This window comes from Salvelinus sp. IW2-2015, linkage group LG10, assembly GCF_002910315.2.
Source record: "Salvelinus sp. IW2-2015 linkage group LG10, ASM291031v2, whole genome shotgun sequence".
Classification (NCBI taxonomy): Eukaryota; Metazoa; Chordata; class Actinopteri; order Salmoniformes; family Salmonidae; genus Salvelinus; species Salvelinus sp. IW2-2015.
In genome coordinates, this window is record NC_036850.1 from 1,947,272 (window position 1) to 1,971,518 (window position 24,247).

General features: G+C 43.6%; 1 protein-coding gene across 2 annotated transcripts in view; it reads left to right on the plus strand.

Annotated features, from left to right (window-relative positions):
- The window catches only part of fam184aa (family with sequence similarity 184 member Aa), a 70,816-nt gene extending 47,622 nt beyond the window's left edge, over positions 1 to 23,194 (plus strand). Inside the window, exons 11-17 of one of the 2 annotated variants that reach the window (XM_023995103.2) lie at positions 223 to 376; positions 2,882 to 3,009; positions 4,472 to 4,656; positions 6,819 to 6,965; positions 7,481 to 7,619; positions 13,492 to 13,596; positions 22,599 to 23,194. In XM_023995103.2, coding sequence (XP_023850871.1) covers positions 223 to 376; positions 2,882 to 3,009; positions 4,472 to 4,656; positions 6,819 to 6,965; positions 7,481 to 7,619; positions 13,492 to 13,596; positions 22,599 to 22,607 — 867 coding nt within the window. In that variant the 3' untranslated portion in view covers positions 22,608 to 23,194. The remainder of the gene's footprint in view (positions 1 to 222; positions 377 to 2,881; positions 3,010 to 4,471; positions 4,657 to 6,818; positions 6,966 to 7,480; positions 7,620 to 13,491; positions 13,597 to 22,598) is intronic. The other variant, XM_023995104.2, reaches the window with a different exon arrangement.
- The last annotated feature ends 1,053 nt before the right edge of the window (positions 23,195 to 24,247 follow it).

Here is a 24,247-nt window from a genome sequence, read left to right on the forward strand (position 1 = left end):
CCTCCCCTCGCTCTGCTTGTTAGATATTACGCACATTCCAGAAAAACATTCTTGCTGTGTGTGCGCGTATATGCATTTACATATGTTTGAAAATATATTATGTCATTTTAGGTGATGTACTGTATGTGTTGCTACCATTTGTACAATGATTTGTTGAATGATTAAACACAATGTGTGTGTGTGTGTGTGTGTGTGTGTGTGTGGTGGTGGGGAGGGGTCTAGGCTTTGGAGGAGCGTTTGAAGCAGGAGCAGAGGGAGGAGGTGCTGTCGCTGAAAGATGTCCACAGACGCACACTGGACATCCTCAGACAGCAGTCAGAACAGGAGCTGCAGACGTTGCGCTTTGAATTGGAGGACGAAGGCAAGGCCATGCTGGGTAAGAGCCTCACACACTAGACAATTTTTTTTAAAGATGTGGGGCAGTACCACTCTCCACATATTTTTTTGTTTATTGGATAGGATGGAGGTAGAGGTAGAACCCATGCGGCAGTGGTATATGTGATCCAGAGGCAACAGCTTAAACCGCAAGACAACCCTAAGCCACCGCGCTGGACTATTCGATCACAAAAGCCACCTTTGAAAGAACACACACACACTCCCTCCACACACACACACACTCTCCAAAGCTCTTTTTAATGAACCAATGCATAATATTCAAAATGATAATGAATGACGAGTGAGAGATACCTAATTGTAAATGTCTAACAGTTTATTATCAATGTAGGGGTGTACTACCTATCAATAATCAGGTGTCAGCAACAGGGGGCTCAATTTGGCTCACAAGTGATTTTATTTGCACAATTTATGTTGGACAAATAAAAACACTAGGAATGCAGCTAGTAATGACTTTGATTTAGGATATTTCTTCTCAAATAATTCCTTTAATAAATAAAGTTATATATAATCGTGTCCGGACCAAATCTGAACCAATTATAGGTCTATGTTTGGTTCAGATTTGGTCCAGACCAGCCTTGATTTCAACGTCCACAGATGTCTGGACCAGCATCGATTTGGCCCAAACATACAGTGGTTGCTCCACTAAAAGTTTTGTGATTTATGCTGCGGGACTTAGAGGTAATTTGTGGTTTAGTACGGTACCCTGCGTCACCACTTCATTGCTCCAGACCAGAGCAAGGGGGAGTTAGAGCACTGATTATGCTATTGGGTCCTACTGTTTCTCTGACAATGAATGGTCGACATAAACCTAAATAGAAACTGATAATTTTGCATGACTTCAGTATTACTTACTAAAACTGTTGTTACACTAAGGTTTTTATTATTTTATTTTGTTAGGATTATTTTGCTCTTACTGTAGTAGTGTAGCCCACTCCCGACCTGTCATGTTGTACAGCGRCTGAGTGGCGCAACGGTCTAAGACACTGCATAGCTGTGTTGCTASAGATGCTGGTTCAATACCCGTGCTGGCCTCGACRMGGAGACCCATGAGTTGACTGTAGGTTTTTGGTTTCCCTCTGTCTAAAAACYTAAATAAATCATTCTAAATTACAAACTGGCTTTATTTACAAATTAGTAACAAGGTCTCAGTCCGTGTTCAAGAATGGTATTTTTCTCGCTCATTTTACGATATTTGAAAATGTAATCATTATCAATATGTTGTTATTTTTTAAARAAAGCGATTATTATTAATTTAGAATTATATAAAAGCCCTTTGGATATTCTCAGATATATTATTAACCCTGTTATTAGCAGGACAGTATATTGGTCATTGCGCACAATGGGATTGCCATACAGTTCTCCCGCTGTATCCACTTAAAGCGTGTGAGGTGCAAGGCACGAGTGCACGGGATGGTCCGCAGAGCAGCGCACAGAAGACGGACCTAGCCCATGGGAAGGGATAGGGGGGGTTGACCCCCACACCGCCACACTGGGTAGAACAGAGCAACACTTTAAGGGGGATTGTTCCCGCTGTTTTTAGTGCCAGTCTGCACGTTCAAACTTAAACAATGGAACTAATAATYGCATCTTTATGCTTTCGTTAATAAAATAATGATAAAACTACTCTTTCAACGTGCCAATGTTTATTTAGTTATGGATCCATAATGAATTACTATGGGAATAAATATCACTGAATTACAATCCTCTAAGAGGGACTTTGCAATTKATTGCAATTCATCTGATCACTCTTCATAACATTTTGGAGTATATGCAAATTGCCATCATACAAACTGAGGCAGCAGACTTTGTGAAAATTAATATTTGTGTCATTCTCAAAACTTTTGGCCACGACTGTACTGTGTTCTTACAAAAAAAGGTTTTAAATTCTCTGGTACAGCCACTATTGAAGGCTGTCAAATGCTTCTCAAATGGCTTAAGGACAACAAATTCAAGGTATTGGAGTGGCATCACAAAGCCCTGATGTCAATCCTATAGAAAATTTGTGGGCAGAATTGAAAAAGCGTGTGAGAGCAAGGAGGCCTACAAACCTGACTCAGTTACACCAGCTCTGTCAGGAGGAATGGGCCAAAATTCASCCWACTTATTGTGGGAAGCTTGTCGAAGGCTACCTGAAATGTTTGATCGAAGTTCTGTCCCGCTGGGAACGTGCTGAAATAAATTATTCTCTCTACTATTATTCTGACCTTTCACATTTTTTAAATAAAGTGGTGATCCTAACTGACCTAAGACATGGAATTTTGACTCTGATTAAATGTCAGGAATTCTGAAAAACTGAGTTTAAATGTATTTGGCTAAGGTGRATGTGGACTTCAGACTTCAACTGTATGTACGGTTGAAATTTAGCCATCGAAACGATTACCAAAATAATATTTTGTTTCAAAGTAAAATATGTATTTTCAACACCAAGCTCTACCAATTGAGCCTCACGGGACTTTCATGTTCCCCTCCTCTTCCTCCCCTGTAGCATCCCTGCGCTCTGAGCTGAACCACCTCCATGCAACAGCCATAGAGCATCTGCGCCAGATCCACCTGAAGGATAACACTGCTGCCAAACTGGAGCTACAGGGTGCTCTGGAACAGAGTCAGCAACAGGTCAGTCCGGAGTTGACACTTTTTGCTGCTTGAGGTAGAAGTTGCTCCTAACCACACTCTTAATCATAACCATAACAATTTGGGGGTGGTGAAATTATATCTGGGGGTGTATGTATTACACGTCTCATAGTAGGAGTTCTGATCTAGGATAAGTTTTGAGCCTGATCCTAGATTATTACTCTTACTCTGAGATGCTTGATTCACATGGCCCCTGACTTTCTTTCAGTGGCTAGAAAGGACCAGAGGAGGACTTTTAGGGTTTGTTTGTGCTTATTTTTAAAATAAATTGTTATTTGGGACTCATCCCTTGGGAGCTGAAGCTCACTGTTTGCCAAGCATCTGTGATGTAGCCCAAAAAATATTATAATTATTTTTGAAATACAACAGCTTGCAATCACATCGTGTGCATATCATATACAGACTGAGACTGCGTTTTGAAAAATAAATGCTGCTTTCGGTGTTGCTTTTTGCGTTGGCAAACTGGGGTATGCAGTAACACAAACATAATAGGGCAGGATGATACTAAGTCGTACAGATAAGCAAACTGCCCAGAGGTCCAAGATTACCCATTTTCTCATAGTCTGTGCTTTAATCTTTAGGGTGAATCATAATACATAAGTGAAGAACAACAAAGAATCTGGAAGGTTCCATGTGTGTACACATTTCTATACATGTTTCTGAGCACTCCGGTTGCATCATTTTCCTATGTTGGACCACACTCTCTCTTTCCCCGTCTCTCTCTCCTTCCTTCCCTTGCTCTCTCTTTATTTCTCAGAAATACAAGGACAACTCATTTCAGTTAATTGAGGGTGCTACATCTTTTAACATGACACACTTAAAAATTTAGACTGCGCCTTAGGGCTGACATCTACTCATGCCTCTTCCAAGCAGCTTCTACAACATCTCTTCCAAATTAAACTAATTAGATAGAGGGTCCCAAATCAAATATTTCTACATTGGGACACAGTCTATAAACCGCTTCAGAAATGTTGAAGTATTGTTGTAACCATATTGCTTTGAATAATACCTGGCTGTCACAAACTCACATCAATGAAGACAAAGAGGGGAAATAAGTTTGCTTCTTGGTGCAACCCTAAATTTACACACACTCATAGTGGATAGTGGATGTGATGATGCAGATTATTCTATAGTTGCTGGTAAAAGGTATACTGGCAATTGCTATTGAATTGGCTGTAGCAAAGTTGTGGAACTATTTATTGATGGAATCAAACCAGCCCCCCTATGTTTTTAGAGCAGACGTACTAAGCTCTGTACCAATAGGATTAATTCGCTTTGATAGCTATCCCTAGAGTTGGGATCCTAAAAAAGTACCTGAAAGTGTGGGATTGTTTTCATTCTTGAATTGGAATTTAAATTCTAGTCCTGAATTGACTGAATTAGATTGGAATTGTCACCCCAACAATTATGATTGTCTTCATTATCTTGTCTGACTTGGAACCAGGAGGAGGACCTGCTGGGTAGTATATCAGACCTGCAGCAGGAGGTGTCCTGCAGAACCAACCGTATCACAGACCTGGACCACGAGATCCACTCCCTCAATGAGACCATCAGCACCCTCACCAGAGAGCTGGAGCTCAAGGGCAAAGAGGTTCTCCGAGTCCGCAGCGAGGCCAACCAGCAGATCAGGTACTGGGACCCATTTAACTGGCATCTATTTATAGTGACCCCTAAGGGAGCGAGGGAGTACCCAGGTCTTCCAAACCTCTCTGTATATGTGGACCCTCATGGTCTTAGAAATGCTAAATTGACATGAAAAATAGTATTATATTTTTTAAAGAGCCCACATTATCATGTGAGTTGTGATTTACTGTTTTTTCCCCAATCACTTTGGTGCTTAAGTGGTATATTTTTTAAAATCTAAACAGATAATCAAAATGGCTCATAATTCACAATTCTAAGCACATTTTCAATTGAGTGAGTACAACAAACAAATTCACAAAGTAACTTGTTCACTGCACCAAATCACTATTTCAATTTGGATCTGCTTTTGTCAAAATGCAATATTCACTTTAGTTTTGATATGATTTTCTTTTTGTCAACAATACTTTATCAAACTGCTCAAAACTGATAACTACTGAACCAAAATTATGTAGTGCAGTGTACAAAACATTAGGAACACCTTCCTAATATTGAGTTGCACCCCTTTTGCACTCAGAACAGTCTCAATTTGTCAGACATGGACTCTACAAGGTGTCGAAAGCATCCCAAAGGGATGCTGGCCCATGCTTGCCACAGTTGTGTCAAGTTGGCTAGATGTTGATTTATTTTACCTTTATTTAACTAGGCAAGTCAGTTAAGAACAAATTCTTATTTTCAATGATGGCCTAGGAACAGTGGGTTAACTGCCTTGTTCAGGGGCAGAACGACAGATTTGTACCTTGTCAGCTCGGGGATTTCATCTTGCAACCTTTCGGTTGCTAGTCCAACGCTCTAACCACTAGGCTACGCTGCCGCCCCAGATGTCCTTTGGGTGGTGGACCATTGTTGATACACACGGGAAACTGTTGAGCGTGAAAAACCCAGCAGCGTTGCAGTTCTTCAGACACACTCAAACCGGTGCACCTGGCACCTACTACCATACCCCATTCAAAGGCACTTCAATGTTTTGTCTTGCCCAGTCACCCTCTGAACGGCACACATTCACAATCCATGTCTCAATTGTCTCAAGGCGTAAAAGTCCTCCTTTAACCTGTCTCCTCCCCCTTCATCTACACTGATGGAAGTGGATTTAACAGATGACATCAATAAGGGATCATGGCTTTGGTACTATTTTCAATATGTGGTACATTTTCATAACACTTAGTACAAAACTCTAAACTGGTCACACTTGTAACACAGCCAGTCTTTCATTGAAAGCATGTCATTGTGCGTTAATTTGAATAGTAAACATCTCTCACCACACAACCATTGATTCAAATATGTMTATTGTGAAACGTAATGAGAACATTGGTTTAWTCACCAAAACACAACACAATGATATCTTTTCAATTTAGTCGTTTTAACTACCAGTTAATCCAATAGCAAACAATGRAAGATACGTGTTTCAAATAACCCTGAGATGTGCTGAAAGTATTATGCTACAGTACTGTACATTGCAGTAGATTACACAGTTTTCACATTAGGCAATACAGTTACATTGTTTTTAAACATTCTAAAAACCTGTTTTTGCTTTGTCATTATGGGGCATTGTGTGTAGATTGATGAGGGGGGAAAAAACAATTGAATCATTTTTTTAGGCTGTAACGTAACAAAATGTGGGGAAAGGGATTGAATACTTTCCGAATGCACTGTATGTACCCAGAGATAACTGAAGATCTCTATCTCTGGCATAATGCTATGCTCTGTGGCTAGAATGATTGACGTGATTGTGGCCATCCTACAGTATTAAGACTCCCTCCTCTCATTATATAAATAKATTCCCAGGACATGGCAGGTGTATCTTTTGGAGGTGACTAACATACACATCCCTATTTTATTCCACTTGAATTCTACAACGTCCACAACCAGTTAAGCAGAGACTGTATTGCAGTTTGGATTTGGGGAGCGGTAGTGTTGTGTTTGGATAAATTCCATGATTAGATATGGGAAGAGAGGTAAAAATCTCACAGGAGTGAGTGCCTGTTATATAAATGCATTATTGTTATTTTTAGCTTGCTTTAATTAGTTACTCATCGTTATTGACTGGAGAGTGTACAGACACTCATTTTAACATAGTTTGGCTGCCAAGCGTTGTTTACATTCAGCCACTGGGGGTATGTGACTGACCTCTGTCTCTCTCTGTGCCTCAGGGCTCACGAACAGGACCTGACAAAGAGACATGAGAGAGAGCTGGGGGAGCTGAGTGCTGTTCACCATAGAGAGACTCAGATCATGCTCTCAGACTTCAACAAAGCCCAGGAGCTACTGAAGGACAAGATCTCTGCCCTCCAGATACTGTAAGGGGGTGTGTGTGTGTGTGTGTGTGTGTGTGTGTGTGTGTGTGTGTGTGTGTGTGTGTGTGTGTGTGTGTGTGTGTGTGTGTGTGTGTGAGAGAGAGCAATCAAAAGCCAGGGATCTCACCTCAAATGTTATTTTTATCTGATAACGTGTGCTAGAATGTTATGCCACTGTTGAAATGTTGATAGACAGATCCTCCCCCATTGTTCTGCTTACATACTTAATGCCATCTATGGTGACCTAATTTAGATGCTTCTACACCTGCACACCTTCGTGCTTCTACACCTGCATTGCTTGCTGTTTGGGGTTTTAGGCTGGGTTTCTGTACAGCACTTTGAGATATCAGCTGATGTAAGAAGGGCTATATAAATACATTTGTTTTGATTTAGATAACCTTCAATGTGTGCGCCATCTAGATGCCATACAAGGTACTGCGTGGCGTCTACTAGGCAATTTGATACTTTTATGGTTATCTAATGCAGATTTTATGTTTTGATGTGTCACCCTGGTCTAGATTGGAGGGGACAGAAGATAAGTTTCGGAACAGAGAGAGTCGTCATGAGGACCTACGGGTCATTGCTGAGCTCAAGGACATGGTGACAGAGCGAGAGGCCCTTGTCAAGAAACTGGTGGTGGGTGGTCAACTCAAGGGTGTAGGTTTCACTTGAACATTGGGGGGGGAAATAAACAGCAAATTCACTTCATGGTGACTTTAAATAAATTTGACTAGGGGAGACATTGACATTGCTACCATCCAATTAATCCTGTTATAGTTGTATGCAATTACACAATTCCATTTTTGAGATCTGCCCCTGACACAGTAGAATTCAGTAGAAAAGTAATTCTCAGGGAATGGGTGGTGGTTGGTCAACGAACAAGACACCTTCACGGAACATAAAGTAATTTCCATTTGGTTGGGCGCTGTTGTGGAAGTATGTTCCCTGGACATTATTTTTACATTATTGTGTTATTCCACGAGTAAATTTTGGGTCCTTTAATTTGGTCAAAAATAACAATTTCGGGCCTCCCGGGTGGCGCAGTGGTCTAGGGCACTGCATCGCAGTGCTAGCTGCGCCACCAGAGTCTCTGGGTTCGCGCCCAGGCTCTGTCGCAGCCGGCATAGCGTCGTCCGGGTTAGGGAGGGTTTGGCCGGTAGGGATATCCTTGTCTCATCGCGCTCCAGCGACTCCTGTGGCGGGCCGGGCGCAGTGCGCGCTAACCAAGGGGGCCAGGTACACGGTGTTTCCTCCGACACATTGGTGCGGCTGGCTTCCGGGTTGGAGGCGCGCTGTGTTAAGAAGCAGTGCGGCTTGGTTGGGTTGTGCTTCGGAGGACGCATGGCTTTCGACCTTCGTCTCTCCCGAGCCCGTACGGGAGTTGTAGCGATGAGACAAGATAGTAATTACTAGCGATTGGATACGATGAAAATTGGGGAGAAAAATGGGAGAACATTTTTAAAAAAATAACAATTTCACCTAATTTGAACATTCTGTCACAAAGAGCACATGTTCAACTTCATGACAAACATATTTTCCCCATCTCAAGAGGTAAAATAAAAAATACATTTTTAAAAAAGTGACTTAAACTGACAGGGTTGACGATTTTTATCTTAGATTTCATCTCCCCTTGTGACAAAGGAAATAGAAAGTTGTTGTGTGCCCTTTGTTGTTGAAATTGTTAAAACATTTTTAGCTTATCTATCTATGGGCAACAGCGTTGACGTGTTATGCTAGCTGGGCCCAGTTTTCCGCCACAAAACACCAGAAAATGGCATAAAGATTAGAACCAGCTCAACTGCTTCTGCATTATGATTTAGCTATTAGATGATCAATGTTTGTTTTGACAAAAAGATTTTAAAGAAATACGAGAGTTCACGTTACAGGGTTGACCTTTAAAGCTGGTATCCCAGCGCTTAGAGCGTTGCGACAGTAACGAAACGGTCGCTTATTAGAATCGCTGAGCCGGCAAGGTGGAAAAACTTGCCATTCTGCCCTTGAGCAAGGCAGTTAAACCCCACAACAACTGCTCCCCGGGCACCGATGACCTGGACGTCGATTAAGGCAGCCCCCCGCACCCCTCTAATTCAGAGGGGTTGGGTTATATGCAGAAGATGCATTTCGGTTGAATGGATACAGTTATGGAACTGACTCGGGAGCCCCTTCCCCTTAATGGTGAAACTGCCACGTCCGTTTGCGATATTACAACAACAAACACGTTTTTTCCCCCTCGGACATCATTGAATCACCCGCGATAGAAGAGAAGATATGTACTGCAATTTCTTTTACCATGCTGCGTGACGCTCCTCAGCTCGGCAACAAAAACAACTATGGCGGCCAGTCGCACTGATTCCCTTTACTGCGGATTACATCTTTAAACTTGAGTGACAAATGTAAATTAATTAAGAATCACATTAAATTAGGTAAAAATCTTTAGAATTTACTTTCCCAAAGCAAAAAAGAAGTAGGGCTTTATAATGATGGTGAAATATTGGGGTTAAGTGGGTTAAAATAGTCCTAGAAGTTGGAAACACATAATGCGGGACGGATATAAAAGGCACTCTATATGTTGGATTCACGTCTCCATCTCAACAAAAAATATAAGTTAAAGAATAGCCCTAAACCAGTGGCACAGATGAAACTGTCCAAGTAGTAGATACATCTCCTTCAAATGTTAATATTTGGTTTTGTTGACAACCAAAAACAATTCGATATCACTTTTGCAATACAGTAAGGCCACAATTTAATTTATAGCACAGCGTGTTGTACAGTCGACAATTCGGATTTTAAAGGCATTTTCCTTGAGATTCATGGAGATCGCATTCACGGTAAATGCAATGGAAATTACCTTTAAATGTCAAGGGCCCTATAATGCGTATAAGATTGAGTCCCGGCCTAAATAGCAGTTAACAATTAACATGTTGGATTCATGTCTCCAACTCAACCAAAACTRGAAGGTTAAAGAATAGGACCACGTGAGTGGCATAGATGGAACTATCCAATCAGTAGATACASTACATCTCCTTCAAAATGTTGATATTTGGTTTGTTGACAACCAAACAATTCCGTATAACTTTTGCAATAGAGTGAAGAGCCTACTAACTTGATGACAGGTCAACAAATAATGTGTTGGATTCACATCTCTAACTCAACCAAAAATCGAAGTTAAAGAATTAAGGATTAAGDCAGTGGCACAGATCGAACTATCCAAGCAGTAGATACATCACTTGTACAGGTCATTTGGTTGTGCTATTAGATGAAGAACAGTGTTAACACATTCAGTTGTTGTATATACTGTTTCATAAACATGGTGGTTCGAGCCCTGAATGCTGATTTGATTGGCTGACAGCCGTGGTATGTCAGACCGTATACCACTGGTATGACAAAACATAGATTTTTACTGCTCTAATTACGTTGATAACCAGTTTATAATAGCAATAAGGCACCTCGGGGGTGTGTGGTATATGGCCAATATACCACGGTTAAGGCCTGTATCCAGGCACTCCGTGTTGCTTCGTGCATAAGAACAGCCCTTAGCCGTGGTATATTGGCCATATACCACACCCCCTCATGCTTTATTGCTTAAATAGTTAACTATAGCAATAACTAGGTCCCTGGTTAGATCACATGGTCTGGGAAAACAAATGTCTGTAGTCATGAATGGTCCTGAAATCGTATATGACAGAATCTTTATAAATCTTTACTTGGCGGTTCTCACCCTCGTTCACTCCCCCACATGGATTTAAAAGCATGGTGTAAGAAATAKATACAGTTGAAGTTGGATGTTTACATACACTTAGGTTGGAGTCATTAAAACTCCTTTTTCAACCACTCCGCAAATTTCTTGTTAACAAACTATAGTTTTGAAAAGTCAATTAGGACATCTACTTCATGCATGACACAATAATGTATCCAACAAGTGTTTACAGACTGATTATTTCACTTATAATTCACTGTATCACAATTCCAGTGGGTCAGAAGTTTACATACACTAAGTTGACTGTGCCTTTAAACAGCTTGGAAAATTCCAGAAAATGATGTCATGGCTTAAGAAGCTTCTGATAGGCTAATTGACATAATTTGAGTCAATTGGAGGTGTACCTGTGGATGTATTTCAAGGCCTATCTTCAAACTCAGTCTTGACATCATGGGAAAATCAAAAGAAATCAGTCAAGACCTCTGAAAAAAATTATAGACCTCCACAAGTTTGTTTCATCCCTGGGAGCAATTTCCAAACGCCTGAAGGTACCATATTCATCTGTACAAATAATAATAAGCAAGTATAAACACCATGGGACCACGCAGCTGTCATACCACTCAGGAAGGAGACGCGTTCTGTCTCCTAGAGATGGACATACTTTGGTGCGAAATGTGCAAATCAATCCCAGAACAACAGCAAAGGACCTTGTGAAGATGCTGGAAGAAACAGGTACAAAAGTATCTATATCCACAGTAAAACGAGTCCTATATCGACATAACCTGAAAGGCTGCTCAGCAAGGAAGAAGCCACTGCTCCAAAACCGCCATGAAAAAGCCAGACTACGGTTTGCTACTGCACATGGGTCAAAGGTCATACTTTTTGGAGAAATGTCTTCTGGTCTGATATAACAAAAATAGAACTGTTTGGCCATAATGACCATTGTTATGTTTGGAAGAAAAAGGGGGATAATTGCAAGCCGAAGAACACCATCCCAACCGTGAAGCACGGGGGTGGCAGCAACATGTTGTGCGGGTGCTTTGCTGCAGAAGGGACTGGTGCACTTCACAAAATAGATGGCATCATGAGGTGGGACAATTGTGAGGTTGCATTGAAGCAACATCTCAAGACATCAGTCAGGAAGTTAAAGCTTGGTCGCAAATGGGTCTTCCAAATGGACAATGACCCCAACCATACTTCCAAAGTTGTGGCAAAATGGCTTAAGGACAACAAAGTCAAGGTATTGACGTGGCCATCACAAAGCCCTGACCTCAATCCTATAGAAAATGTGTGGGAAGAACTGAAAAAACATGTGTGAGCAAGGAGGCCTACAACCCTGACTCAGTTACACCAGCTCTGTCAGGAGAAATGGGCCAAAATTCACCCAACTTATTGTGGGAAGCTTGTGGAAGGCTACCCGAAATGTTTGACTGAAGTTCAACAATTTAAAGGCAATGCTACCAAATACTAATTGAGTGTATGTAAACTTCTGTCCCACTGGGAATGTGATGAAAGAAATAAAAGCTGAAATAAATAATTCACTCTACTATTATTCTGACATTTCACATTCTTAAAATAATGTTGTGATGCTAACTGGCCTAAGACAGGGAATTTTTTACTAGGATTAAATGTCAGGAATTGTGAAAAACTGAGTTTAAATGTATTTGGCTAAGGTGTATGTGAACTTCTGACTTCAACTGTATCTAGCCCATGTACACACCTATCCAATGCTATTGAGTCCATGAGGGAGAGTGAATGAGTGCACACGTCATTGAGAAAGGGAGAGAATTGAGAATTGGACTGCATCGCTAGTTTCTGAACCTACCAGAAACATTTTGGGAACCAACTACGGATAGCACAAAAGCCTAAGAGGCACCAATATGAACCCCCCCCAGCTAGCTCCATGACTCACTAAACAAATGCCCTCTCACTGACCCTCATAATGAGATCTTCGAACCATGAACAAGCACTGACATTCTTTGATTGTATGCCCTGATTCATTGATTTTTATTAACCCTTATTATTTCAATGTATGTAATATCTGAATTTCATGCTTCAAGTACACATCAAACAAATAGAAAAATACCCACTCAGCATTTGTGGCCAAGATGTGACTATAGGATTTCTTGACTAAAGTTTTAGAATTTGAATATCTACCATCTAGCTACAAATCAGAGGGTATTGTTTTAAGTGTTTGCACCTGCTATGGTCATAAGGGAATAAAATAAACAAAAAAMAAAGCTGATATCATTCAACTCTCTTTAAGTTTATATACACCTTACCTTAAGATTTCCTCCTTTTAGTGGACTTTATTTTACCTTCTTACAACTTCTAATGATTTTACCAACATTTCAACTTCCAAGGTTTTATTCCCTGTGAATGATACAACACATTGTACTGATGCAAACACTTAAGGGCCCTAACTCAATTCAGTCAGTTGCATATAAAGGGAATCCTCACTGAGGGTTAACTCAGAATGTTAACACTGTATTTTAAGGATAGGTGTGGCATGGATTCCTGTCAATGTCCAATACATTCTGTGCCAGAGGACAACTTTACCATAAAATACAGCAGAAACATTCTAAGTGAACCTACAGTTGGCATTTATTTTATTGACTTAAATTGGGACCTTTGTGTGGCTCTGAGTGTGGTCCCATTCTATTCATGTCAGTCCTCTGACTCACAGGTTGAATTTGATTTATTTGMGTATGAAATAATACAACAATATGTCCATTGGTTCCCCACTCCAAAGCAGTKATTTAAATACTTGTTTCCAAAGTGGTCCTTSTGTTACAGACATGAACTGACCGGTCTTTCCTGTTTTTTTTGTAGGACGACAAGAAGTTCTATCAGCTGGAGCTGGTCAACAGAGAGACTGGCTTCAACAAAGTGTTCAACACCAGTCCTAATGTTGGAGTCATTAACCCTCTCATCAAGGTTAGTTATCCACTGAACACCTGCTCAGTTTATACTAATTCAATTACGAACACCAATATACTGATCAACTTGATCAACAATATACTGATTGAATCTGGTATGGATACCAAAAGGCATACATAAAATAGGTGTACACAACTGATCCACAACCGATACGTTTTTTGCTTTAAGGTTGATATTTAATATAACGTACATAGGTACATAATATACAGTCATGTCCAAAATTATTGGCACCCTTGATAAAAATGAACAAAAAATACCTATATTGTATGTATATTAAAAAAAAAAGGGGGGGGGGTTAGATTATATTATTTTATACTAATACAATTGCTTAGAGAAAGAGAGTCATATTTTTGTTCTCTCAAAAAGATAGGGGTCCAAATTATTGGCACCCCTTTTCAGTACTCCGGCACCCTCCCCTTGCAAGGATAACGGCACTGATCTTTTTTTATAACTTGTTTCAGGAAACTAAGCAGATGGTTCCCGTCACTACTTCACAAGAGAGTCATTTGATCATATACAGTGGGGCAAAAAAGTATTTAGTCAGCTACCAATTGTGCAAGTTCTTCCACTTAAAAAGATGAGAGAGGCCTGTAATTTTCATCATAGGTACACTTCAACTATGACAGACAAAATGAGAAGAAAAAAATCCAGAAAATCACATTGTAGGATTTTTWATGAATTTATTTGCAAATTATGGTGGAAAATAAGTATTTGGTCACCTACAAACAAGCAAGATTTCCGGCTCTCACAGACCTGTAACTTCTTTTATCCAAGGCCTAGGTGTCCCCTAGTGTCCAGTATTCTCTCCAAAATGAAAAGTCTTTATTTTCATGCATATGCATTTTTATGATCAAAATCCCATTCTTTAGTGTAGACAATAATGTTGTCATGTTTTTATAAGAGTTTGAGATTAGGACCTCTTCAAATACTTTTATAGCACTATTCACAAAATATCTTGCAGGTAGGACTTATCTCACTCTTTCTCATCATGTCAAAAGCTGACAGGCAAAAGGCTGACAGGCTCCCAGAGGCAAGGCCATAAAAGGCCACAGCTCACTCAACTACCCCTCCACCTCTCCAACAGCCAGAAGGAATGATAAGGATCTGGTTCCACTCAACTGACCAATCAGGAGTTAGGAGGCTGTTTCAAGTTTTAATGTCACGTGTCGTGACTATCGCTAATGTGATGACTGTTATTTATCAAATCAATTAACTATGTTTAATTGTTACTCAATGAAACAAATCATGTAACAACTAACTCATTAGGAATTTGGGGCAGCACGGGAAACGTAGTTTAATGAGTTAACATCTCCCGAATTAAACTCTTGGAAGATATATAGATATATATCTCGATAACAGTCACGTATTAATTATTATTACCTCATATCAGTCTCATTCTGAACGTCACATACTCCTTTATATCTGCAAGAACCCTAACCGTATTGGTCATCTATGAACGTTTGAACATCTTGGCCATGTACTGTTATAATCTCCACCCAATCTAGAAGAAAAAGAAACGCACACCTATTTAGGCGAGGTGCTGGCTAGCGGAGTAGAAAACGTAAAAATAAAGGAGAGCTGCACACTCTAGGAGCTCAGATGCAAAAATGTTATATCCAACGTTTCGACAGGCAAGCTGTCTTCATCAGGGTATAATGAGGTATAATCTCCACCCAGGCACAGCCAGACTGGCCACTCCTCAGAGCCTGGTTCCTCCCCAGGTGTCTTCCTAGGTTCCTGCCTTTCTTGGGAGTTTTTCCTAGCCGCATTGCTTGCTTTATGGGGTTTTAGGCTTGGGTTTCTATATAGCACTTTGTGACATCGGCTGACGTAAAAAGGGCTTTATGAATAAATTTGATTGATTGATGAATCAGCAATACACAAATTGACTTAATTATTTATTTACTAACTAGCTAAATAATAACACAATACATAAACACAAGGTATAGATTATTAATTAGAAACGTAATACAATGAAACAGGTCCGTAGTGGACTGACAAGATATGACGGCTTGTTACACATATGGAGAGGGAGGGGTAGGTAAAGAGAGGGAGAGACAAAGCGAGAACACTTGGATACATTTGGAACCTACGTAGGTGTGGGCAGCGATCGGTTGAAGAGCATGCATTTAGTTTTACTTGCATTTAAGAGCAGTTGGAGGCCACGGAAGGAGAGTTGTATGGCATTGACGCTCGTCTGGAGGTTAGTTAACACATTGTGTAACGACCTGGGTGTCGGGGGGGTGCGAAGTCAGACGCAGGAAACAAAGCAAGCTCAATATGTTGAGTCTTTAATACCCAACTGGCAAACGAAATGTCCAACACGGACGTACTGGGTGTCATACACAACGGTCCAACGGCACGAAAACAAACCCAGTCCACAATAATAACCTCCACTCCCGAAATCCCAAAAGTACAATGTAACAATCCCGCACAAAGAAGCGTACGGGCTGGCTGACTAATAAAGCCACACTAATTAACAATTAACTAAACACAGGTGATACAAATCAACACATAAGGAGGGGGAGGAAAAAGAGTCAGTGGCAGCTAGTAGGCCGGTGACGACGACCGCCGAGCGCCACCCGAACGGGAAGGAGAGCCTGCCTCGGTTGAAGTCGTGACAGTACCCCCCTCTGACGCGCGGCTCCCGCAGCGCGCCGACACCGGCCTCGAGGTCGACCCGGAGGACGAGGCGCGGGGCGATCCGGATGGAGGCGATGGAAATCCCTTAACATAGATGGATCCAAAATGTCGTCCACCGGTACCCAGCACCTCTCCTCCGGACCGTACCCCTCCCAGTCCACGAGGTACTGCAGGCCCCTCACCCGGCGTCTCGAGTCCAGAATGGCCGTATCGTGTACGCCGGGACCCCTCGATGTCCAGAGGGGGGGAGGGACCTCCGGCACCTCACCGTCTGCATGGGACCAGCTACCACCGGCCTGAGGAGAGACACATGAAACATGAGGGGTTAATACGAATAGGAAGGGAGTTTTAATCGATAACACACCTCGTTTATTCTCCTCAGGACTTTGAAGGGCCCTACACACTGCGGCCTCAGCTTCCGGCAGGGCAAGCGGAGGGGTAGGTTTCGGGTCGAGAGCCAGACCCTTTCCCCGGTACAAACACGGGAGCCTCACGCGGTGGCGGTCAGCGCTCCTCTTCTGCCTCCTAGTAGCTTGTTGAAGGGACTCCTGGACGGCCCTCCAGGTCTCTTTGGAGCGCTGTACCCACTCCTCCACCGCAGGAGCCTCGGTCTGGCTCGGATGCCATGGTGCCAGGACCGGCTGGTACCCCAACACACACTGAAAGGGGGACACATTAGTAGAGGAGTGGCGTAGTGAGTTCTGGCCATCTCGGCCCAGGGAATGTATCTCGCCCACTCCCCTGGCCGGTCCTGGCAATAGGACCGCAGAAACCTACCCACCTCCTGGTTCACTCTCTCCACCTGCCCATTACTCTCGGGGTGAAAACCGGAAGTCAAGCTGACCGTGACCCCCAGACGCTCCATGAACGCCCTCCATACTCGGGACGTGAAATGGGGGCCCGATCAGAAACGATGTCCTCCGGCACCCCGTAGTGCCGGAAGACGTGAGTGAATAAGGCCTCCGCAGTCTGTAGGGCAGTAGGGATACCGGGCAACGGGAGGAGACGGCAGGACTTAGAAAACCGATCCACAATTACCAGAACCGTAGTGTTTCCCTGAGAAGGGGGAGATCGGTCAGGAAGTCCACGGACAGATGAGACCATGGCCGTTGTGGAACGGGGAGGGGTTGCAACTTCCCTCTAGGAAGGTGCCTAGGAGCCTTACTCTGAACGCATACCGAACAGGAGGAGACATAAACCCTAACGTCCCGAGCTAAGGTAGGCCACCAATACCTTCCCCGAAGGTCCCCACTGTCCTCGTCACCCCAGGGTGACCCGAGGAGGGTAGGACATGAGCCCACCGAATCAGTCGGTCCGAACACCAAGCGGTACGTACTTACGGCCCGCCGGGCACTGAGGAGGCGCGGGCCGCCCGTAACGCCCGCTCGATGTCCGAGTCCACTCCCCATACCACTGGCGCTATCAGCCTCGAGGCGGGGATGATGGGAGTGGGCTCGGTGGTCCTATCCTCCGTGTCGTAAAGGCGAGACAGTGCGTCAGCCTTTACGGTTTTGGGAGCCGGGTCTGTAGGACAACGTGAACCTAAACCGGTGAAAAACATGGCCCACCTTGCCTGACGCGGGTTTAGTCTCCGAGCTGCCCGAATATACTCCAGATTCTGGTGGTCGGCCAGATGAGAAAGGGTGCTTAGCCCCCTCAAGCCAGTGTCTCCACACCTTCAGAGCCCTGACCACCGCTAACAACTCCCGATCCCCCACATCATAGTTACGCTCCGCTGCACTGAGCTTACTAGAGAAGAAAGCGCAGGGGCGGAGTTTTGGTGGCGTACCCGAGCGCTGTGATAGCACGGCACCCACCCCAGCCTCGGACGCGTCCACCTCCACTATGAATGCTAAAGAGGGATCCGGATGCGCCAACACGGGAGCATCCGTGAACAGAGCCTTCACCTGTTGAAAGCTCCGTCCGCCGCCGCTGACCACCGCAACCGCACCGGGCCCCCCTTTAGCAGTGAGGTAATGGGAGCCGCTACCTGACCAAAACCCCGGATAAATCTCCGGTAGTAGTTGGCAAAACCCAAAAACCGCTGCACCTCTTTCACCGTGGTTGGAGTCGGCCAATTACGCACGGCCTTTATGCGGTCACTCTCCACCGCCACCCCCGAGGTGGAAATGCGATAACCCAGGAAGGAGACGGCTTGTTTGGAGAACACACACTTCTCAGCCTTGACGTATAGGTCATGCTCCAGCAGTCTGCCAAGCACTTTGCGCACCAGAGATACATGCGCGGCTTGAGTAGTTGAGTAGATCAGAATGTCATCGATATACACAACTACCCCCTGCACGTGCAGGTCCCTGAGAATGTCGTCTACAAAAGGATTGGAAAACAGCTGGAGCATTCTTTAACCCATACGGCATGACGCAGTACTCATAGTGGCCCGATGTGGTACTAAATGCGGTTTTCCACTCGTCTTCTCCCGAATACGCACCAGACTGTACGCGTGCTGAGGTCCAGTTTTGTAAAGAACTGCGCTCCGTGAAATGATTCCACCGCCGAAGCGATGAGAGGTAGTGGGTAACTAAACCCCACTGTGATGGCATTTAGACTTCTATAATCAATACACGACGCAAACCTCCCTCCTTTTTCTTCACAAAAAAGAAACTCGAGGAGACGGGTGAGATGGAGGCCGAATGTACCCCTGTCCCAGAGACTCCGCGACATATGTCTCCATAGCCAACGTCTCCTCTTGGGACAAAGGGTACACGTGACTCTTGGAAGCGCAGCGTTAACCTGGAGATCTATCGCACAATCCCTACCCGGTCGATGTGGTGGTAATTTCGTCGCTTTCTTTTTACAGAAAGCGATTGCCAAATCGGCATACTCGGGGGGAATGGCACCGTGGAACCCTGGTCTGGACTCTCCACCGACGTGGCACCAATGGAAACTCCCAGACACCTTCCAGAACACTCCTCTGACCACCCCTGGAGAACCCCTGTCTCCACGAAATATTGGATTGTGCCGGGCCAACCAGGGAATACCCAGCACCACTGGAAACGCAGGCGAATCAATAATAAAGATACTGATACGTTCCTATGATTCCCCTGCGTCACCATGTCCAGGGGAACTGTGGCCTCCCTGACACCCCTGACCCTAATGGCCGGCTATCTAGGGAGTGCACGGGAAAGGGAAATCTATCGGCACCAGCGGAACGCCCAACTCTCGGCGAGTCCGCGATCCATAAAGTTCCCAGCTGCACCTGAATCGACTAGTGCCCTATGCTGGGAAGAGGGGGAAAAATAAAGGAAAAAAATTGAGACAAACATGTGACCAACAGGGGGTTCTGAGTGAGTTTGGTGCTGACTCACCTGGGGTGATCGAGAAGCGTTCCGCCTGACATCTCGACTCCCAGACAGACCCCCCAGCACCGATCGGCCGTGTGTCCTCTCCGACCACAGCTGGTGCAGGGGAGGCCTCCTCCTCCGGTACCCCTAGGCGCGGCCCCTCCCAACTCCATTGGGATGGGAGCCGGGGCGCTAGGTGGTGGAACGCACAGGACCCTCTCCGAACGCCCGCGGGCAGCCAGCAGATTGTCCAGTCGGATGGACATGTCGATAAGCTCATCCAAAGAAAGAGCGTATGCCCGACACGCTAGCTCCCTGCGGACGTCTCCCGGAGACTACACCGGTAGTGGTCAATAAGGGCCTGTCGTTCCACCCTGATCCCGCGGCCAAGGTCCGGAACTCCAGCGCGAAATCCTGTGCGCTCCTCTTCTCCTGCCTAAGATGAAACAGTCTCTCACCCGCCGCTCGGCCCCTGGGGATGGCGAACACGGCACGAAAACGACGGGTAAACTCCGGTAGTGCTCCTTCGCTGAGTCCGGGCCATTCCAGACTGCGTTGGCCCACTCCAGAGCACGACCCGTTAGGCAGGAGACGAGGACACTCACCCTCTCCGCTCCCGAGGAGTGGGGCAACAGTGCCAGGTATAGCTCCAGCTGGAGTAAAAACCCCTGGCACCCTGCCGCCGCTCCATCATAATCCCTCGGGAGCGTAAGACGGAGCGCGCTGGAGCCGGGGGATGGAGAGTCCTGAGGAAGGGGAGCCGAAGGTGAGAGAGGAGCCCACTCCTCTCCCATCGCTCCATTCTCTCCATCATCTGGTCCATGGCTGATCCGATCCGATGGAGGACGGTGGTGTGGTGGAGAACCCGTTCCCCCATCGATGGGAGAGGGTTGGCTGCTGCTCCTGCTGACTCCATGGATGGTGCGGGATTCTGTAACGACCTGGGTGTCGGGGGGGTGCGAAGTCAGACGCAGGAACAGCAGAGCTTCAATATGTTGAGTCTTTAATACCCAACTGGCAAACGAAATGTCCAACACGGACGTACTGGGTGTCATACACAACGGTCCAACGACACGATAAACAAACCCAGTCCACAATAATAATCTCCACTCCCGAAATCCAAAAAGCTACAATGTAACAATCCCGCACAAAGAAGCGTACGGGCTGGCTGACTAATAAAGCCACACTAATAAACAATTAACTAAACACAGGTGATACAAATCAACACATAAGGAGGGGGAGGGAAAAAGAGTCAGTGGCAGCTAGTAGGCCGGTGACGACGACCGCCGAGCGCCACCCGAACGGGAAGGAGAGCCTGCCTCGGTTGAAGTCGTGACACATTGTCCAAAGATGTGTTGGGTCGTTGTCCATATTTTCAAGCACGGTGGTGGCTGCATCATGTTATGGGTATGCTTGTCATCGGCAAGAACTAGGGAGTTTTTTTTATAAAAAGAAACTGAATAGAGCTAAGCACAGGCAAAATTTTAGCAAAAAAACTGGTTGTCTGCTTTCCACCAGACACTGGGAGACAAATTCATCTTTCAGCAGAAATATTACCTAAAACACAAGGAAAAATACACACTGGAGTTGCTTACCAAGATGACATTCAATGTTCCGGAGTTGCCTAGTTACAGTTTTGACTTTAAAATGGCTGTCTAGCAATGCTCAACAACCAACTAGACAGAGCTTGAAGAATTAAAAAAAAAAAAAAATTGCACAATCGAGGTGTGCAAAGCTCTTAGAGACTAACCCAGAAAGACTCACAGCTGTAATCACTGTCAAAGGTGATTCTAACATGTATTTACTCAGGGTGTGAATATTTATATAACTGAGATATTTCTGTATTTTAATTCCAATAACATTGCAAAGTTTTCAAAAAACACGTTTTGACTTTGGGGGTGTGTAGAGGGGTATGATTTATTTTTTTTATATACATTTTTTAATTCGGTAACACAATAAAATATAGAATAATTCAAGGGGTTTCAATACTTTCTGAAGGCACTGTACATAACAACSAAAGCTTCACTTAGTGCTGAGCGATTTGTGCTTTTTGAGGTCAATTATTATTTTCATTAAATGTACTATGCATTATGTGGGTTGAATCCTGTAACAACACAGCATGAAACAATTAATAAAATGTCCATGATGGTTGATTATCAATATTGGGTTGTTAACATGTTTTTATTTTTTTATAGAAAAAAAAGGCYGTGCCCATCATGCATTGCTCAAATCAATTTTTTTCCCCCTATGAATGAAGTTGCACCAAACTGTCTTTTTACACGAAGTAAGCCACACAAAAATGAGAGAGAGAGACCTAAGTGTTCAGTCCAACCTCCTGAAATAAGCAACTTATTATCAGATAGTTCGACAACTCCCACTCAAAGGAGCGATCTACAGTACAGACACAACAGGTGGATTCAGGACCATGGTCAGAACATCGGCTGAACACCATGGAATTAGGACCATTGTCAGGGGAAACCCAGAGGAAATGGATGGCATTGTTTATTTTGACCGCTATCATGGGCATTAACATGTTGCTTTGAATATGAATAAGCTGCTTAAATGGATCTGCCTTCCATTGGGAGTGGATGTTTGCGTCACGGGTGCACGCTGCCTGGTTAGCTGACATTTATTCAGCAGCATCACACTCACTGCCTCAGCCATAGTTACGTTTATATGAATGTAACTATGCTTGTGTATACACGTCATATTTAGAATTCACTCACTACTCTAATAGCTATTCTTAAAAGAGGGAATGCTGTCTGGCTTTGATTTGCACCATCACTGAGAAATAAGAAACTACATTTTGAAAATACTTAAGGACAATATTGTGTAAAGGTGAAGTAACTGATTTTTGGATCAAGAGAGCCAAAGGGTTTGAGCCAAGGCACTTTTAGTGTTATGAAGACTATATGCAACCTCTTTACGTAGCTGCATTGCATTCTGGAATGTACTGTATGTTGAGTGTGATCATTAAACTCTGTGTTAGCTCTTTGAAACTTTTTGTGGTTGTGTTTGGCATTGTGTAACTGCTGTCGTTTCAACCTTCTCATGCAGCCTTCCTGAGACGGACAAGGCAACCATGGAACCAAACGAATCGGAGGAACAAAAGGAGCTGTTCGCCCAATACTTTACTTTCTGACTCTCACTGAAGGAGCCCACCCAAGAGCATGTGAAAAAGAATAACATTAACACACCATGACTCTCTGTTCATTCATACACTGTGAAACTGTCTGGTTTGTTATTTTGTTTGTTTGAATAACAATAACTATGTTGTATATGGACTATTATGCAATTTCTGCATTGGTGCAGATGTGTTTTCTTTTCTCAGTACCATATTTATGGGGGCACTGTATGTATGGTTGGGGTCAATTCCATTTAACTTCCAGTCTGTCCAGGAGATTAATTGAAATAAAATTTCCCAATGGAAAACGATAGGCACTTTTCAATTTGATGTGTTCAGTAAAAGGACTGACTGAAAATGTAATTGCCCCCAATCTTGACTGTTTTGTGTCTGTTAAAGCTGCATTAACCAGTCAAGGTCGAACTGAACTGTTCAACACAAATCATGTCTTGCCAGTTTTGAAATAAATAGCACAATATATCTATATTTATATTATACCTCTGTGTATGAAATAAACATATAAAATCAATTGTGAGATTTACTTGAGATTAATATTTTACCATTATGGCTTTGTTGCCGTTGAGGAACATTTGGGTACTACATACTTCTATGATGTTTGTCCTTTCATTTTCTGTGCATGTGTGTGTGCGTGCGCTTACAAGTGAGAACAGCATGCAGAGCTCAGTGAGGATTTATCAGCAGTGATGCCAATTTAGCAATTTTGTTGCTAGATTTAGCAACTTTTCAGACTACCCTGGCAACGTTTTTAGCAACTTTTTAAAATGTATTTTGAACTTTTAGCAACTTTTAAAAAGTGACTCAAACTGCACGCATTTTCCCTCTAAATGACACAAAAACGATTTTCTCTGTCACACACTCAGTCACAACACACGTGCATTGTGAGTGACGTCAGCAGCAGGCGCTCAGCTCGTGCACAGGTAGCAGCAAAATGCAAATCATTGTTGGCTGACTGCAGCAGTAGTAGTACGGGTTCGACGAGCCAAACGCAATGAATATAGTTTGTCACGAATGTTTTGATTTTMAACAGAACTTACAACATCAATCAACATGTCTCAATCAAAATTGTACAGAAAAGACTGGGAGTCTGTACCTGAACAAATGTCAAATCATATTTTTCGCTGAGATGGCCAGTCAATTTAAGTAACGTTATTGTGTATTCCACGTAATGACGCAGTTTTACGTTATCACGCAATGACATCACAACGTCATTTAGCAACTTTTAGCAACAAATCAACCTGCAATTTATCCTGAAAATGAGTTGGCAACACTGCTTATCAAACCACAAACACCATGTTGATGAACTACCTGCTGAAACTGCCCCATGGTGTCACATTCCTTTTCATTAGACTCAGCCTGATGAGTGCATAGTTCCATGAAATTCCTTTGATGGGCTCTGCTAGAAGACCCAACAATGAACGGCATGTATTTATCCGACGTGAATAACCTTTTAATGGGCCTTTCATGCCAAAATGTGTTCCCCCTGCGTCACAATGGGATTCGATGAGTTCTAGCTGCTGTTGCTAGAATTTGCAAAAAACACTGACCGGATTATGTCATTAAC